Source organism: Ruditapes philippinarum, unplaced genomic scaffold, assembly GCF_026571515.1.
Source record: "Ruditapes philippinarum isolate M1 unplaced genomic scaffold, ASM2657151v2 ctg14713_1_1_1_1, whole genome shotgun sequence".
NCBI classification, from domain to species: domain Eukaryota; kingdom Metazoa; phylum Mollusca; class Bivalvia; order Venerida; family Veneridae; genus Ruditapes; species Ruditapes philippinarum.
Window position 1 is genome coordinate 2,796 of NW_026865963.1, and position 19,720 is coordinate 22,515.

The window sequence follows — 19,720 nt, forward strand, 5'->3', positions numbered from 1 at the left end:
TGTATGTATAAAATGACCAAAACTAAATTCCAAAGAAACTGTTTAAGCATTGCAACGAATGTTTAAATACACTCAATTACTTTAAAATGATTTGTATTGTAGGGGAGAACGCATTCCAAATATTTCGAAGTCAATGAATATGGTAATGTGCTACTTTGCATTCGAGAGAGAGAGAGACGAGAGAGAGAGAGAGAGGGAGAGAGAGAGAGAGAGAGAGAGAGAGACGGAGAGATAAAGGGAGAGAGAGAGAGAGAGATTTAGTTAGATCGTCGCATTATTTGATATATTTCCCTAAAAAAGTGTTTCAAAGAAGCATCAGAGAATGTGATAAGTTTATGAAAATTGAAGAATTTATTTAAACTTAAAAGGGCAAATATCAACTAAAAACATAGCTATCTAAGCGCACCAACTATGTCGGCGTATCAAAAGTTTACAAAAAATATAACAAATCAAAATCAAATATCACAAAAATATTTGACATATATATATAAACTATATATCAATATTTATCCTATTCTGACCATGAAATAAAAAAGTATTGAGCTAATTAACAGGAGACTATAACAGAAGACCGTTAATTCTTTCTGAAAGAAATGAAAATACATCAAAGAAGTGAGAAAATAAATTGTTGTTTTAATTTCTTTTTTTTTTTTTGTCAAATCATTTTCATATATTGTGAAGTTAATCATTTTGTGTTTACTTACAGTCTTGCCGAGGTTTTTACCATTGCGTTGATAATACCTCCTACAATAAATGACATCACAAGTGTCCTTTACATAGGTATCAGGGCAAGGTATGTGTGAGTTTTTTTGTAATGTTTGCCAAATTAAATGCGTCCAAAGTGCGTGATTTAACAACTATACGAGTTAACATACTGCGTAGGCAAGTTTTCGATATTTCTTTTTTTAACACCCCTAATGACAATAACATAATGCGCTGAAAAAGGAACAATATCTATAGATAAAACTTATGGCATTACCTGGATGCACTTGTTTTGTTTTTCAGTTATACATTTAAGACAGATGTAAATGGTAACTGCACTGTTCTTCTGTATAATGAAGGGGAGACTTCGAAGAACTTTCAGCTCTCAAATGATGTAACGTTGCTTACAATGCAATATTTCTTACCTTTATAGATTTCATTTAATTTCATTCGTGCATAGCTGATATTTCTCTCACCTTACATAGTTTTATTTATTATGCCACCGCCATACAATGGCTGGGGCATATAATGTTACCCCGTTCCGTCATATCACCCTTCCATCCTCTCGTCCTTTCGTTATCATCAGTTTCCGTTCATTATCTAGGTAACGGTTGCATACATTCAAATTTAAGGTATTGATATATCATAGTTAAATACAGGTCATGTTCGAATTTAGTCATGGTCCGATGATTTATGCTCCTTGATGAATTTGTCAGTTTCCGATTATTATCTCCCCAACGGTAGTATAATTTCAACTGAAATTTGACGTATGGATATGTCAACAAAACGCGAAAAGTTCGAATTTGGTCATTGGTCGGTGATTTTTGGCACCTTTCACTTTAAGAAAATAAGAAATTTTCAGTTTCCGTTCTCCCATCACTTGCACACATTCAACTCAAATTTGACATATGAATACTTCAAAGGACCCTGAGCAGGTCAAATTCAAATTCGGTCATGGTTTGATGGTTTTTGTCGCAGAGTTATGCCCCTTTAACTTAAAAAAAGTAGTTTCCGTTCATTATCTCCCAAACAGTTATGCACATTCAACTCAAATTAAAGATATGGATATGCCATATAAATATGCAGGTCAACTTCGAATTTTGGTCATGGTCAATTGAATATTTTTGCTGAGTAATACCTCTTTAACTTTGAAAAATAGGAAATTTTGCAGTTTCTGTTAATTATCTCCCTAATAGTTGTACACTATTCAACTCAGATTCAATATATGGATGTGTCACAGGAATACTCTAGTCAAATTCGGTTTTGGTAATAGCTTGATGATTACAAAAATTTCCCTCTTGAACTTTGAAAAAAAGAAGATTTGTTTTGTTTCCTTTCATTATCTCTCAAACAGTGATACACTTTCAACTCTATTTGACATATAGATACATCTTCTGAATAAGCAGGCCAAGTTTGAATGTGTTAATAGTTCAATTATTTTGAACAAAGTTATTTCAGTTTCAATTTTCAGTTTCCGCACTCTTACTTTTGTGGCAATGTATGTAATCATTATCTCGGCTAAAATTTGCAATATGCAATTTGCAAAAGGTAAACACTGAATATTTGTATGGCCTTGAATTTTGTATAAAAATGGTTAGTGTTAATATTGAATAGTTGAAGGGCTTTGAACTTAGAATGAAAAAAAAATGTTTTTGTATATTGATAAGGAACTAAATATTATTATATCATTTGAAATTTTGGCTAATTGCGGGGGCATTCGTGGCGTGACGACACATTTTAGTTTTAAATACTTCAGTAAGAAACGTTGACTTCTAAGCCTTAAGAACTGCATGAATATTTATAGGAGCAACGAGCCTCCAAAATAGTACTTAGGAATTAAAGGCCCATTATGCCTCAGAAATGCTACTATTTTTCAAAAGATTTAAAAGATTTCTAATTTTCTTTTAACTTTATAGTATCAAAAAAAACAACATTATCATTAGTCAATTACCAGATCCACATATTTTACCCGTTATTTTTCGGCAATAAGTACAGTTATAGTGAATAAGTATTTGCATGAAAGTTAAAATACTACTTTGTTATTTGTTATTATGACAAATTATTTCACATTCTTAAGGAAACAAGCATCTGTCATTCTTTACAACCATTATTTAAACTATGACATTCATGTTTGCCCCTTTTAAAGAAGTAAAGATGTATTTGTTTATGAGGCGTAATGTGCCTTTTAGTAACTCTGGATCATTATTAGAGTTAATATATAACTATTTGATCATCATATTTCATTTCAGAATTATCACACATGATTTTTATTTATGATTCATTCTATCAATATTAGTATATAATTAAGACAATAGCAAAAGAAAGATTTCTTTTTCTTATCCTCAGATAAAAGGTTCAGCAGAATTTATTATCAATATGTCTAAGCTTATCAGCGACTTAGACATAAACTTAAACATAAAAGTCAGAGCTATGGTTACCGATAATGCTACAGCACTAACAATGGTAGCCGAACGCAGATTGAATATTGCTTCGAATATACTACAGCCCATAACTATAACAAACATTGCTGCTTATAAGAATAGCTATATACCTGGAATGACTTATCGTACAAAGGTAATAACCGATCTTATAACGTTTTCAATACATTGACGATATATGACAGCACAAATCAGTTATTATATAGATAAGAATTTAAAAAAGTACTATCAGTTATATTCTTACATTAATACTATTGTCAAATAACTTTTTTTCAGAACTAGTAACATTCATAAATTACTGCTATTTAAATGCATGTCGTTATGTAAATAACTCTCCGTTTATTTTTCAGATCTTTGTTGGAAGAAATGGTAAATCATTAGGAAGAAGCGGCAAGCTCTTAGTTACACCAACGGTTACTACGGCAATATTGGGGACTTGTTACTCTAATCACTACTTCTCCTACCCATGGCTGAATGTAAACACTCAAGTCAAAAGATCTTTTACAATCAATTTTGACGAGTCTGGATATGCTGACTTTGAATATTTTGATAGCACTCAAAATGTAGAGGAAATTTCATTCGATGTAAATATATCACATGATGTTCTTCACAGTTTTCTTATATAGTCAGATAATTGGTAATACCAATATGTTTGAAAAATGGCTGTCTTGAATCGAGCATGTTTATCAATTATAGTGGTTTATACTTGTAATTGAATATGCCACGTACCACTGGCGTATTCAGAATTTCGCATTTACAGGGAAATGAAAACAACAACATAAAATTCGTTCCGACCTATTTTCCCTTACCGCTGTGGGTCAAATCTCACCGGGGGATTAATCAACCAGGGTTTAAATCAGGGAGGAACTTATCCCCTTTTGGGGAATTGAATTTAAATGTTAGTAATAGATACCTAATTTAAAACATCTTCTAAACGAAAGTTCCCCTACGCCTGTTTTTCGAGCTTTATAAATGATGGGAAATCATAACAAGTCCAAAAAACAAAAATTGTGTAGTTTTAATTTTGCCGTATTGAAAGACATTCAATATTTTCTTTGAACTTTCAAAGTTGAATGATTAAGTAGTAAAATCATGAAATGTACAAGTAGATGAAAGGTTACGCAATTCGTTCTTCAGACCTTCACAAATCGATGATTGCAAATACGTATGTAAAAAAGATATACTTATTTTGAAAAAAAACGCTATTTTAAGTATAGTTGAAAATATGTTAGCAAACCATCATTGTTTTCAGATTACATTACAAGATGCAAGAAGTGTTCAGCTGACTGATTTTTCCAGTTCATTTGACATTTATCCTCTTTTGGACAATAAACCTATTCTTCGGATGAATGTTAACAAGCTCAGAGCAAAGGTGACGTTCAATATAATGTAAATGACTATTTTCTTATCAGGTTGAATTTAAAATCATGTTTGTCTTGTGAATTTCCGAACAAGCAACTTACATGTTTTCATCTTTATTTGTTTGTAGTAAAAATGGTATTTGTACGTATTGTTTAATTGGTTTATATTCAAGGTGGGGGAAAGAATTGCTATAGACATAACTGCAACGAGAACACTAAACGGAGCGTTGACATTTGAGGTAAGATGTCAATCCAGTTTTAGAAAAAAAATATTTCGATAAAGATTGGGACGCTTAAAAAATCTTTACACGATAACTATAAGGCAGTCAATAAATTACATCAAGATTCTTTTAATCATTATTTAATCAAATGTTGCAGAAATTATAAAACACATATTACTTTTTTATGGTTGAAGTTAATTTTTTGAAAATGCATCACTGCAGGTGTATGCAAGGGGCATCCATATTGTATCAGAACGGGTAGCCATAAACTCTGCTTCAACAAAGACACATTCTATGCCAGTAACGAAGGATATGATTCCAAGTGCGTTTATAATAGTAAATCACTTGACACAAACTGGTAACCTGATCGCCGACTATGTATACATACAGGTTGAAGGAAATCCATTCAAAAATGAGGTACTCGTCTGTATTATATGTATCGTTTTTCCGTTAATAATTTAGTATTATATGTTCTTGTATTGAATCTATTTTATTTCAACATTATCTTACTGATTATACTGTGAAACCGGTAAACGTATAATAAAATTACATAAATTAAGCATAGGTTTGTAATTCTAATGCCAAATTTTTTAATTTGTCTTATTATATATACGTTGGTTGTCCCAATTTTCTGTGACAAGATTGTTTAAAAGTTAAGTAAAATAGGTACGCATCTGATATTTTAATATGTTATAAACCAATGTAATTGAAACATTTTCACAAATTTACATAGAAAAATATCAACAAACAACAAACATATGCCGTAAATACCATGGCAACTATTTGAATCGCGGCGCACGTAAAACGTCAAAGACGGCGTTAAATCTTCATAAGGCGCCTATCTCAAATACTCTCAATCGCTTTCAACGCAATGATGGTGCAGCTTTACCCATAAATCGTCATTTACAAGCTAAAATCATTTTTTGTTAATGTTTGTAGAATGTTTGGATGGCTAATTTTTGTTATACGAGAACTTCCGGTGTCGCGTAATAACCACACGGGCGTAATATTACCACGGTTTGTACATGTTTTTTTTAAAACTTGCCTGCGACTTTGTTTAATATCAAAGCGCTTTGATAATTGGTATTAATCTTCAGCATAGAACTATTATTTCAATGTCAGGGCATGTATTTGAATATTTTTCTTCAGAATATATTCGTGAAATTGAGCTAAATTGCCAAATTTTGCATCTTTCATAGGGCATTTTAAAAAAACCTGCAAAGTTCTAAAAGTATTACATTCATGAAAATTAATGCTTTTTAAACTTGCCAGGGGTAATAAACTTTGTTTTTGTCCATAGTTTTATTTCTAAATGGGTTAGAACTAATCTTAAGCTGTAGTTGGAAATGGCCAATTTTTCGAAAACTAGGTCAAATTACCCGAAAATTTTGCCCCAAAGGGTACTACAAATGTAGAACTTGTCATTCATAACCAAACACATTTATTCTAAGAAATAAAGGTTCAATGACTTGTCCTATATTCTAATATTCACATTTCAATGATTGGTTGTAATTAACTTTGCCGTAAATATAAATAAAAGATTTAAAGCGGCCGTTTTTCAAAATGGCGGACAAATCCTGTTGAAATGTGATCTATGTAATTTCTTTTAACTAATTAAGTACGTATGCGTCATTAGATTACATTAACTTTGATATCAAAATGTTAAAAAAGTTTTCTCAACTCAACAGATCATTTCGACAAAAATGACAATTTAAATTAACAATAAAACTCCACTTTTGCATTTAAGTGCTGCCATGTTTTGCCAATTGATGGTGTCTGGTTACTGCTATTTCGTTATTTTGTTTGGTTGTGTGTCACAGGGTGAGAAAAATGTGCAGCCTGACCAGGACTCGAACCTGGGACTTTCGGAATACTGTATTGCGCCTCGACTGACAGCTATTCGGCCGCTCTCACACCTTCTCCATTAATAAGTGAACACTTCTGAACCGTGACACTCCCCTGCTATATTGAAATCCATCCTTGAATTTCACAGAGTTACAGAACATTGTAATTTTAACTCTGAATTATATCCAGTCACAGTTCCCCGTTGGGCATCAAATGTGCAGCCTGGCTGGGACGCGAACTCTCAACCCCTCAGAATACCGTACCGCAGCTCTACCAACTGAACTATCTGGCCGCTTACACTATATCTCCCCTAAAATGTTAACAACTCTGAGCCGTGACATGTGGTTGTTACAAGTAGCAAAAACATGAAAGAGTGTCAAAATGAGAAACCTTTTTTTTATTTTGTCGCACTTTTTACCTTTTGTCAGTATTTTGTGAATTGGCCCTTCAACCGCGACAACACAAATAAAAACAAGAGCACCGCTAGGCGGAGCATTATATGCCCGAAAGTACTTTTTCTTTTAGCAAGGATGAAGCATTTGTAAGACATGGGAATTAAATACAGTATTACCTCCTTCAAAAAGCAATCCTCCTTTATAGCTGAAGAACATTCATGTATATATACAGTTGCTGTTTTCAAAGCACCACCATCAAGTTGTTATCTTGTAAGTAAAAATGCTATAACGGATGGACGAAAAGACGTCAGGGGTATAAAGCTGTTAATCCTATAAAATTTTACAGCTGTAGGTTGATTTATACTCGAGTTATTGAGCGAAAACTGTTTCCAGTTTAAAGGTAACCTTGATATTTGACCTTGTGACCCCAAAATCAATAGGGGTCTTCTACCCAATTATGACAATCATCCTATGAAGTTTGAATACTGTGGGCCAAATTAAACTTAAGTTATGCTCCGGAAACTATTTTCAGTATTAAGCTAATAGTGACTTTGACCTTGTGACCCCAAAATCAAAAGGGGTTTTCTACCCAATATGGGCAATCATCCTATGAAGTTTGAATACTGTGGGCCAAATGGAACTTAAGCTATGCTCCGGAAACCATTTTCAGTATTAAGCTAATAGTGACCTTTGACCTTGTGACCCCAAAATCAATACGGGTCTTCTACCCAATATGGACAATCATCCTATGAATTTTGAATACTGTGGGCCAAATGGAACTTAAGTTATGCCCCGGAAACCATTTTCAGTATTAAGCCAATAGTGACCTTGACCTTTATTCTTATGACCCCAAAATCAATAGGGGTATTCTACCCAATATGGACAATCATCCTATGAATTTTGAATACTGTGGGCCAAATGGAACTTAAGTTATGCTCCGGAAACCATTTTCAGTATTCAGCCAATAGTGACCTTGATCTTTAACCTTGTGACCTCAAAATCAATTGGAGTCTTCTACCCAATATGGACAATCATCCTATGAAGATTGAATACTGTGGGTCAAATGGAACTTAAGTTATACTCCGGAAACCATTTTCAGTATTTTGCTAAAAGTGACCTTGACCTTTGACCTTGTGACCCTTAAATCAATAAGGGTCTTCTACCCAATATGGGCAATCATCCTATGAAGTTTGAATACTGTGGGCTAAATGGAATTTAAGTTATGCTCCAGAAACCAAATTGCTAACGGACGTACGGACGGACAGCCGGACAGACGGACGTTCCAACATTTTGGGTGTAGGGGCTATTTTCTTTGTTATTTTCTTTGTTTTCTTAAGGGCTACTAGCCCATAAACCCTTTGATCACGGAATGAACCGATTGTTCTCTTTACTATTTATAGCCCCTAAACCCAATTTTTTTTCATTCGACAACAAAAAATTCATTTTGTTGCCACATATTAGGGTACAACCGCCTTAAATTTGGCATTTTATCATACTGTCACCTGTTTTATTAAAAAATAATATCGCAGTCAAGCGGGTGTACAGTAAATAATGACAAAAAAGATGGAAATTAAAGTAAAGAAAATAACAAAACAAAATAAATATTGTGCAGCTTGATCGGGACACGAACCTAGGACCCTCGGAATACCATACCGTGGCTCTAGATCTACCGACTGAGCTATACGGCCTCTTATACATGTTCTCCCCTAAATAGTTAAGTTCTAAAGCGTGATATACTTTTCTGCTATATTGAAAATCCATTCTCAAATTTCACAGGTTACAAAGCAATGTGAAATTAACTCTGAGCTATATTCAGTCACAGCCCAAAGTTGGGCTCCCAATGTCACAGGGTGAGAAGAATGTGCAGCTGGACCGGGACTCGAACCCTGGACCCTCAGAATATGTCCGTACCACATCTCCTACCGACTAAGATATCCAAGGGCTAATACACATTTCCCCGCCTGAACCGCGACACATAAATATAAAATTACATCCGGGACCTGCCTTTTTAAAAAAAAAAGTTAATAAAAGGTAAAGGGGAAAGGTCTTATTTATTATAGTATCACCCCTACTGAAAGGGCCATCCATTTCTGACTTATGTCAGGCACCTTTTGCTTGCATACCATGTACCTCCAAACTCAATCCTACCTCTATGTCAGGCACCAGGTGGATAGAAACCGGTAACCATTCATTTTAACTACCTCGTGGCTCACGAAGCGGCCAATTCGGAACGAGTCCCATTAGAAATATTCATCTTTCAATTAACGCTCCCCGCGGGTCTAGAACCGCCTTAACCACTAGGTCAATGGTACTAAATACATTTACACACTGAAATATGTATTATACCCCTTGTTGAAATTTTAAAAAACCCTCTGTTGTAAAATCCTGGATCAACTTCATTCTGTTAACATTTAATTTCTATAATTCAATAGTTGTTTTCTATATATACAGGAACATAAGGTGTTTTCATAGTGACTAGACAAATATCTCTTATACAAGTTAATCAATTTGTATAATTATATGCAACAAGATTAAAAATGTTTCATGCATATAAAAAGTTAATAATTTAAGTCCAATTTGAAAAATTACAAGACTCTTATGTCCTACAGATTGCTAATTTTGCAACAGGGTGTGAAATATATGCAGCCTGACCAGGACTCAAACCTTATTACAGCTCTACCGACTGAGCTATTAAGCAGCTATCACATCCAGTCTCAAATTTCTTAGGGTAATACAGAGCTATGTGAATTGAACTCTGAGCTATATGCAGTCAAGGCAACACATTGGGCGCCAATTAATATAAACAGGGTGAGAAAAATGTGCAGCCAGACCGGGATTTGAACCCGGGACCCTCAGAGTACCATACCGTGGCTCGACGGCGACTTACACATTCTCTCCCCTAAACAGTAAACAGCTATGAACCATGACATAAAGCTATTAATCCAATCCATCTGATCATAATCCAATTAAATACAAATACTATGTATTTAAATTTTTTAAGAAAATGTCTGTTATCAATGAGTAAATGTAAATTAAGTTAATGGAAATCTTATCCAAGGGAGGTGATCTGTTGTTGAGTTGTTTTTACATCTTGATCTTGTGATCCAAGGATCATGAGATACTAAGATCCCTTCTTCACCATGATAAAATTTTCATGCTATCTCACTCTTACACTTTATCTAGATCTTTTCTCTTATAATAATGATTTAAGTGCCAAATATTGTGTTTTACTCTATTATCATATACCAAAATATTTTTCCAGGAAGTTGTGACTGTTATAAAAATATATATTTAACTAAGCAAACTCAGATTTTTTACAAATAAAAGTCATTTAAATTAATAATGTCTTATGAAGAAACATAATAACACTAGAATCAAACAAGAGCCACCGCCGGGCGAGGGCAACGCTCGACTTTTTACTTTTTCTTAAAGAAAACAAAGATATGTTTGAACAAATCTTAACGTTTCTAATAAATTAATATATATATATTGAAAATTTCTAATAGCCTTATTGTAGGGCCAGCTATTTAGTGACATGGTTTATGTGTTCACTGTCATTTGAGAGACCAGTGTTGAATCCCGGCTTGGACCTAAAAGATTTTTCTTATATTTTATTAGTTCTAAAAGTGTACTTGCTAACCTTAGAAACTGAAATAAATAGGGTTAAGCAAAAAATCTGTGCATTATTATTACGGCTGCCAAACATGTCAAATTAAGAAAGAAACAAAGTTACAGGCTTGTAAATACTTAAAAGACGTATTTAATATTTCCAATAACTTTATTGTTAGCTGGTTATTTAGCATTATTGTTTGTGACACCAAGAGACTGTTTTTCAATTCAGTTTGAACATCAATAAATGTTTCACTATATCATACCAAAAGCATCATTTAAGATTTCGTGCAGAACATTTGGCTCTATTTCCTCTTAAAACACCTCAGTTGCAGAAGGGTTTGATGTGACTGGAAAAATAAAATTATATAAAAAGTATGTGTATAAATTAAAACAAGTGCCACTGTATTAGATTTCATTTAATTACTTTATGAAGTAAACATCACGAAAGAAAACGAGGTCATACGGAAAGTACCTAAGATGCACAATGCGTTGTTTACTTATTTTGCTGGCCACATTGCAATATTTCAACGTTTTAGAAATAGATTCACATGAATAGACTCAACAAATGATTTATACGAATGCATATATTAAAAACATAAAAAACGTTAACCTAACGGAAAAGAAATTATTGATAAAATACTTTAATATCTACCTGGTTGGCTCAATCGCTCCGGCGTCTGTGGGCGGAACAGTTGATGACGAAAAGCCCTCAACACCTCTCCAGTATGTATTGATTTGATAACATATTGGGGACAAGGTCATTCATTAATTTTGTCGATGATACAAAACTTCTCTGCCTCCGATCGCGCGGCGAAATTACATGTTTCGCCAACTTTTGGCAAGTAGGTCAAATCGGCGGCCAATTTTTGTTTTTGTTTACAGGGCCCTGTATAATTGTTTGTGCATAGGTAAAACCGGGCTATACCAAGTGCGCGTGCCCCTGTTAACACACGGTTTTTATCCCGTTAACACATGGGCAAAAAAGGGAAAAATAGCCGATTTTATGCTATAATTTTAAATAATAAACTTAACTGTTATATGTGTGAATTGTTATCTATTGACGTTAAAAATGAACCGTCTATAAAATTTGTCACGAACTTTTGGGACAACCCTCGTATAATAAGACTGTTAACATTATCTTTATTATGAATTATGAATAAAGTAGTAAAAGTGCTAGACAAAGAACTTGCTTTTAAAGGTAGAAATATCATTCGATGTCACGAAACAACAGCCAGGAGAGACGGTAAACATGCACGCATCCGCCGATCCACACTCAACAATTTATGTCTTAGCCGAGGATCTCAGGAACCGTGTGTTTGGTGTTGACAACGACATATTTTGGACAGACGTTTGTTAATAATATCATTTTATCATGATTATAAAAAGAATTTTATTAATATTTCAAAATGTAATCTGATACGACGAATTAATCTGACAATCAACTGTTTTTGTTTATGAATAACGGATATTGAACTACCTATTTTTGCCTTTCGAATTGTCATATATTACATTACATAAACGTGTCACCATATTGTAGGTTGTACGAGAGATTGTGGATGCGAGTCCTAGTATAAGGCAAAATATTAGAAATTATAAAAACAGAAACAAGGTACTGCATAATGATTGTAACCTCAATGATGAAAATGTACATTTATTAGTCGGCACTGCTTTTACTTATAGTTTGTTATTAGTTAATTCATTATAATATCGTGCCGAACAGCATAATTGTTAAGCTTTATTATATACGTGTTTATGTCATTTACTTTGAATTGTTCTTTTTTAATTTTTAATAGTAATATTTCACATAAACATGATAAGACGTGTTTATAACTAATTTACCTTTGAGTAACCGTGTTTCTTCTAAAATGTTTATCAACATTATTTCCAGCGTGCAGACCAAGAAAGACAGTTGGCTAAACGATCACATGGGCATCTTGGAGATTTAGACGACACATTTATTGTATTTATTATCATATCTCTTCGAGTATTATACACAATAAAAACACGTGCTTTCCATGGTTATAAATGATTTATCTTAAGTATAATACCAAATAAAATTAATTTTTTATCATTTCTTCCGATATTCTGAATTTTCAAGATTTAACGATTAGGTCTGTTCCATGAAAGATTTGACAAACATTTACTTAAACCTGTGCCCGGAATCTTCTGTTTTTATGAAAGGTTCTACCAATATCAGGACTTAATGGTTATGTTATGATTTCTTTTTTTGCATTTGACTTATATTGAAGCATTGAACTAATTCTATGCAAGGTAATGACTTTTAAATAATCAAATTATATTGTTTCTCTTGCACAGGTCGTTACAATGTAAAAGTGTTTTATTTTGCAAATAACATAACTTAGGCAGACTGTTTTATTTCTTTTAAGGAAAGTGGATTGATAGTTCTTTCTGATGCGACTATTTCCGAGCAAAAGCTAGATTTACTTACTTCAAAAGGGTATACAGAAGTGTGTGGTGAACACGACACAAGTAAGAAATTTGATTTTCATCGTATTATGTCATTCAAACGTTATCTTTGCCACAGTGGATAAACGATATCAGGTGGTACAAGCTTAAACAATTGATTGTTTAAAATGTTTTTCGGTAACAAAATCATCAGTTGATCGATCACTGTACTTTCTTACAAGCCTATATATTTTAACTTTAACCATTTTTGCGAAAAATCGCTCAGATTGAATCTTAGTTGGAATAATGACATAATACAAAGAAACGAGCTTGCATTCTTTTGTTCGATTTGTTATACAATCGCAATTTATATAGACAAGCATCCATATTTTCCTGATTCAACTTCAGGATTGGCTTCAACCGCAGGCTGTTTACTCTGTTCAAACCGTAAGTACAAATAATTCAAGAATGTATGCTTAAAAGATGTCTAGGTCTCTATTATACATTTAACCCTTTAATTTTAAATTATTGAACCAAACAAATAATCTATTTATATGATTATTTAATAACGTTTTATATATGTATATTTCTTTTGTTTTTGCAACACTAAAATAAAGTGTATAATTCCGTTTATCGTACTTTAAATTTATTACAGTAAATCAGTATACTTTCTTCGATTAAACAAACTCGTTTTTCAATTGATATTGATTTAATAATCGACATTTTTGATTAATTTGCTTAGCTTCCTTTCCCTCTACGATCTTTATTTTTTGGTTTTTGGTTGTCAAGTTATCAACAAGTAAAAACATACAATATAAGGCTCGATTATATTCTATCTTTTGATTATTTTGTTATGCTTCTTTTCCCTTCTACGAACGTTCTTGCTTTTGGTCAAGTAAATGTCATACTTTATTCAAAGCTTCGGAGACACTTTTATATCTTTTCTATAGTTTTGAGTCTTATGTTTCTGTTTTACTACGGATATTTTATTATAATATCATATTTACTTTATCGTTTAATTAGCAGTTCTGCGCATTTCAAATGTTCAAAACTCTGGATTACCAAGTAATTATTAATAAGTTAACTTTTTTTTTAACAAAAATCCATCAGTATACTTCTAAAAGAATTGCATATTTTAGCAGGTACTATATACCATTTTTTTCTACTCCTTTTTAAAGCCAAGTACAAAAAAAAAATTGCCAAAAAATTCACCAGTATACTTATTTCTCATACAGTTGCATATTTTAGCAGATATTGTTTACAATAATCGATTTGTGGTCCATTTCATATATTGACAAACATGAGTAACTGTTATTTCACGATTGAAAACGATATAAAAAGTCCATGGAATGTAGGATTTAACTTGAAAAACTATTAACAAATAACAACTGAAAAATAGTTAAAAATGAATAATTTCCCATCTACATAAAAGTGTCCTTTTTCTATATAAATTTAAAACAAAATTCATAGTCGTAACGTAGCCCGATAAGCTAAAATCGACCGTCATTTACTTTGCAGGAGGTGGATCAAGATTACCAAAGATTTTACCGAAAGGTGAGCCAATAGCTTAATCAAGAAGATAAAGTGTTTTAATTCCAGAAAAACGTATATCGAGCTATAAGTTATATTATTTGCCTCTCTGTTTTGTTTTATCCCCTTAACCATTTGTCGAAATATTTTCCTTTCTTTGCTAAAGGACTATGCATCAAAAGAATTAAATATCTAAATTCAAGCTGATCATAAGTTGAACTTATCCATATGCTTTTGTCAGCTTCACATATAAATTTGTACCGTTTGCAATGCTGCTTTTTGAACAAAATTAATGTGCCATTGAACAAATGTGCCAACAAATTTCTTCAGCGTGTTGATAAACATTAAGTAAGTTAACTAAATATTTAACATCAGTCATTCAACTATCGTTTTATTATTTCTCTAGAATATTTTTAGCGTTGAAGTTACCTTTATAAAATAGCCAGACTTATTCATATATTTTAAAATTTGTCATGTTTTTTAAAAATGAATTATTTTTCTTTAAATGTTATAGAAAATAGCAAACAGGACCCTGGTAAGTGCCAATTTATTTCATATGATATCAGTTAACAATGTATTCGTGGACTAGAAAGGGAGTTGCGGCACCGACCTTGTTTTCGATTTATGCTTAAAATATTTTTGTTATCGTAGTCTTCTGAGATCATGCATAACTGAAATATATTAATTTTGCTTACTTCCAATCGACTTTATGTAACCCTAGCTTACGACTTTTATTTCATTTAATATATAAATGTTAATTTGGATTGAAATTCGACTTCACCCTTTTTGCTATTTGATAATTTATATATCCTACTATTAATGTGATAATTTAAATTAGAACAGGTGTAATAAAATGTAAACGAGACTGATTGTCTTTTTAGCTCTCAGGGTGAGCTTTTAGTATCGTTGGGTGTTCGTCATCCGTCTGTAGTTCATAAAAACTCTTGTGGTCATATCTTGGCCTCAGTTGTCACTAAACGTGATCAGAATGTATGTCCCAATAAACATCGAACACAAAAACCAAAAATAAAAAAAATTTAGTTAGCACTCTCTGGCTTTTGTTTCGGTTCAAATATTCCATGAAAAGTGCCAGAAAGATTATTATGATGATATAAAGATAACGCTTGATGATGATTCACCTGGGGTCACACAGTCCAAATATAAAAAACCTTCCTAACACTGTTACTTTTTTGGCCCAAATATTCTGTTAGTCAGGAGGATAGATTAGATGATTTCTAGCTCAGGTTTAAAAAGGGGTCAACTGGGGTAAAAAGTAAGTCACAAAGCCAAAATATAGAAATACATTTTAAACACTCTACAGTATACTGTTTCAGTCAAAACATACTTGAAATTGATCAGAAAACTTGATTAGAAAATTTTAAGGTCAAAGTTGAATATGGGTTACCCGGAGTCAAAAAGTAGATCACACAGCCTAGATATGGAAACAAAAATATAGAAAAGGAACTTTTCAGCCTAACTTTCACGGAAATTGGTTAGAAATGTTGTTCTAATGTTTACTAGCCGCAGTGTGAATATGCATCATCTGTTGGATACATAATTAGGTCACATAGTCAAATTATGGACAAAAACTCGTTAACACTCTAGAGGTAAAAGGTTCACCCTAACTATCCTGGCAATTGGTCAGAATATTTGGTTAAATGGTCTGTAGCCAAAGTTTGAATAATGGTTATTTTGGGGTAAATAACTAGGCCACATACCCCGAATATAATAAGAAATCATTGTTAACACTCAAGGTGCTAAAAATTTGTCAGCATTTCTTTAAAATTTTAAATGAATGCTAGATCAGGTTTAAGCGGTCTTTAAGCGTCCTTTACAAGGTTGCAAAGCCTAAATATGATAACTTTGTTCATTCTCAGGAGGTTACAGATGTGAATAAGTGTCAGCTGGGTGCAATAACTAGGTCACAAAGCCGCATATATTGAAAAACCGTGTTAACACCCTGAAGGTTACAGTCAGCCTAAACATTCTAGATATTGTTCAGAGAGTGTGCTTGGATAATTTCTAGATCAGGGTCGTGTATTGGTCATCTGGGATCAATTACTAGGTCACAAAGCCCAGATATTGAAAACTCTTGTTAACACTACAGGCTACTGTTTCAGTTCAAATGTCCTTTGAATCGGTGAAAAATTTGTAAGAACGATTTTTTGGTCAAGTTGGAATATGAGTTACCCGGGGTCAAAAACTAGGTCAAACAGCCTAAATATGGAGAAATATAACACTTGTTAACACTCTAGAGATAACATGTTCAGCCTAAGTTTGAAATTGAGGTCACACAGTCAAAATATGGACATACCTTGTTATCACTCTAGAGGCCACTGTTCTGGTCAAAACTTCATAAAAAATCTTCAGAAAGGTTGTTTTAATGATTTCTAGGTCAGCTCTGAATATTGACCATCATGGGTTAAAAACAGCAACAACACAGCTCAAAAAATATTTTAATTATTTTCAACTAAAGATTGAACAAAAGTTACCTGGGGTCAGAAACCAAGTAAGCCAGACAAAATATTTAGAACACATTTGATCGCTCTAAAGGTTACATTAGCCAAAATATCCTGAAAATTTGTCAGAAAAGTTAAACAGATATTTCTATCTCAAGACTGAGTGTGGATTTACTGTGCTCAAAAGCTCGGTCAGACAGTCAAAACTGTAAAAAAAAAGCCTTTTTAACATTCTAAAGGTACCTTTTCGTTTCAAATACAATGAATAATTGTCAGAAATGTTGCGTTTATGATTTGTGGGTCAATTTCGAATATGGATCATCTTGGGTGAAAACTAGGTCAGAAATACCAAATAAGGAGAGAAATCTAGATAACACTAGCAATATTTCCAGACAGATCCTGTAAATTGGTCGAAAAACTGTTTTCTTCATTTCTAGTGCAACTTAAAAAAAGTCACCTGGGATCAGAAACTAGGCCACAGATTCTAAATATCTTAAAATGTATTATTTTTAACTCAAATATAAAAGAACTTTGTCGGCAGGATTGTAAAATGATTTCTGGCTCAAGTTTGAATATGTAAAAACAGCCCCAAAAAACATTGTTTTACATCTGTACTATTAAAGATGCAGACATAAACGTTATGATATCAGTTTAAGACATTTTATATTCTTTTCATTCATACATTACAATAGTACTCGATCCTTTGCCATTAAGAGCCTTAATCAGGTGAGCGATATCAGGCTCAAAATGACCCTCTTGTTTATTTGTTTTTCGTAGGATTGTCCCTTGAAGAAATTGTGAGAAGTAAGTTTCCTGATACCTGGCTATGGGACGAATATGATATTGGGTATGATGATTAATATTAAAACTCATGACAGAAGTCTGAAAATATAAGTTTTTAGAATGCCGCCCCTCCAAAAATGAAATACTAATACATGTGTGTTTGTTTGTTTCATTTTAAGCCATTTCCCAACAGTATTTCAGTCATATAGGCGGGTAGTTTCCTAACCATCGTGTCTTGAGAGTAACACCAGTACTAGACTACCTTCCTCCGTGCTAAACTACCAAAGCATTTCCCGGGGATCGAACCCACGCAAGAGAGGTAACTGGATTAGAGGTCATCGACTCTAACCCCTCGACCAAGGGGGAAAAGTCATAATAAAAACAAAACATAAAAATGCATCCCATGCATGCTTTACATACATACGAAACGCAGGAAAACACGATGCACGCACACAAAACTTTTAAAAAAAACCCCCCCAATTTATTTTTGGGGCATCCAAGACAGTTGGGGGAAAAAGGAAAAGGGGAAATTTAAATTTAAAAAACCATAAATACTTTGACGGGTTTTTTTTTAAAATTTGAAATTTTTCCTTTAAACCGGGTTCCATAAAATGACCCTTTGAAAACTTTTTACATTTTTTGCCGTTTGGGACTTTTTTTTAAGGGATTAGGGTTTTTAAAACTTTTTTCAAATTTAAAGGCATGAACGGAAAAAATTGATTTTCCCTCTTTAAAAAATTCCCAAAATTAAAATGACGACATGGTGATTCGGTTTTTGGGCCGGGGTTAATTTTAAAAAACCATTTTTTGGGAAATTGCCGAAAAAAAAACCAAAGGTACGTTTTGTGCCATGTTAAAAAAAACATTAATTTCATTTGGATATGTTTGTTTTTGCAAAACTTTATTTACTTTCGATTAAGACAAGCTAAATAAATAATATGTTCATCGTAAGTATATGTGCGTGCGTGTGTGTACGTGTGTGCTTGTCTGTGTGTAAATATGCTACTTTTTTCATTTTGATAGTTAACACATGTATTTGTAGATATACAAACTGTTTTGTTTTGAGCATGAGGTGCAATAACAATATATCACCATACAAACGCATCTGTCGGTAGTAGTCAGTTATCTACAGCTTTGCTTATAACAATGTCACGTAGAATTTTGGTTAGGCCGTTACTTTGTATCCTATCTAGCAGTTTCAATGGTTCGAAAATTCTGAAACGGGAGATCCTTTAACAACAACACATAAATGGAAATCGTTTTTAATATTAATGAGAGATACTAAAAAGTGAGAAACAAACTTTCTATTTTCCTCGGTTTAAAGAAATTAACGGGATCCCCCAAAAAGCTAAAAGTAAACGGGGGAAAAAATGAAACCCCTATATTTCAGAAATTTCAGGGAATCACGGGAAAAGAATAATCAAAGGGCAAAAACATTTTTTTTTAGGGAAAATAAAATTTTTGGGGGGAGTATGGCATAAAGCCCTCCAAACCCCGGGAGCTTTGATAGCTACCCCTTAAAAAAATAGTTATACCAAAGCAAGAATATTCAATCAAATTAATGGGTTAATTTAAACCTTAAATATGAAATTTCATCGTTGAAATTTTTCATTTTTTCGGGGTTTCAAAAAGAAACAAAACATTCATTTCTAAAAATTTACTTTTTTTTGTTTCCCCTTTTTAAAAAAATCCGTGAAATGTAAATTAAAACGTAAAAAATTATAGTTTTGGCAGATACATATTTTTGCCATAAGCGAATAATATTGTTGTCAATTTGATATTGTTTGGCAAACCTGAAGCTTATAGTTCACATTGGCAAACGATGACAGTTATCAGTGGAATTTAATGATTTGATTTGAAGATACACTAAAATCTTCAGATAACAGTGCAGAAAAAGGTTTTGCTAACAATGGATCTTCCGTCGTCAATTGTTCATGGCGAAGAGTTTCTCCTCCAGATATCAGTAAA

General features: G+C 32.9%; 2 protein-coding genes across 2 annotated transcripts; both read left to right on the top strand.

The window, feature by feature from the left end:
* Nucleotides 1–1,009: 1,009 nt before the first annotated feature.
* On the top strand, nucleotides 1,010–13,508 carry LOC132730880 (uncharacterized). Its single transcript, XM_060716960.1, has 11 exons — nucleotides 1,010–1,096; nucleotides 3,049–3,276; nucleotides 3,491–3,724; nucleotides 4,393–4,512; nucleotides 4,675–4,740; nucleotides 4,945–5,139; nucleotides 11,773–11,922; nucleotides 12,112–12,183; nucleotides 12,463–12,534; nucleotides 12,962–13,064; nucleotides 13,389–13,508. The coding sequence occupies exons 2-11, from the start codon at nucleotides 3,079–3,081 to the stop codon at nucleotides 13,439–13,441; spliced, it is 1,263 nt and encodes a 420-aa protein (XP_060572943.1). The 5' UTR covers nucleotides 1,010–1,096; nucleotides 3,049–3,078; the 3' UTR covers nucleotides 13,442–13,508.
* A 772-nt stretch (nucleotides 13,509–14,280) lies between these two features.
* Nucleotides 14,281–17,816, top strand: LOC132730879 (ovostatin homolog 1-like; the record flags this gene model as incomplete). The annotated part of the gene is given in 4 exon segments (XM_060716959.1): nucleotides 14,281–14,284; nucleotides 14,499–14,534; nucleotides 15,025–15,045; nucleotides 17,747–17,816. Coding segments are annotated over 4 exon segments (131 nt in total), but the record flags the coding sequence as incomplete, so codon positions are not given.
* Nucleotides 17,817–19,720: the final 1,904 nt, after the last annotated feature.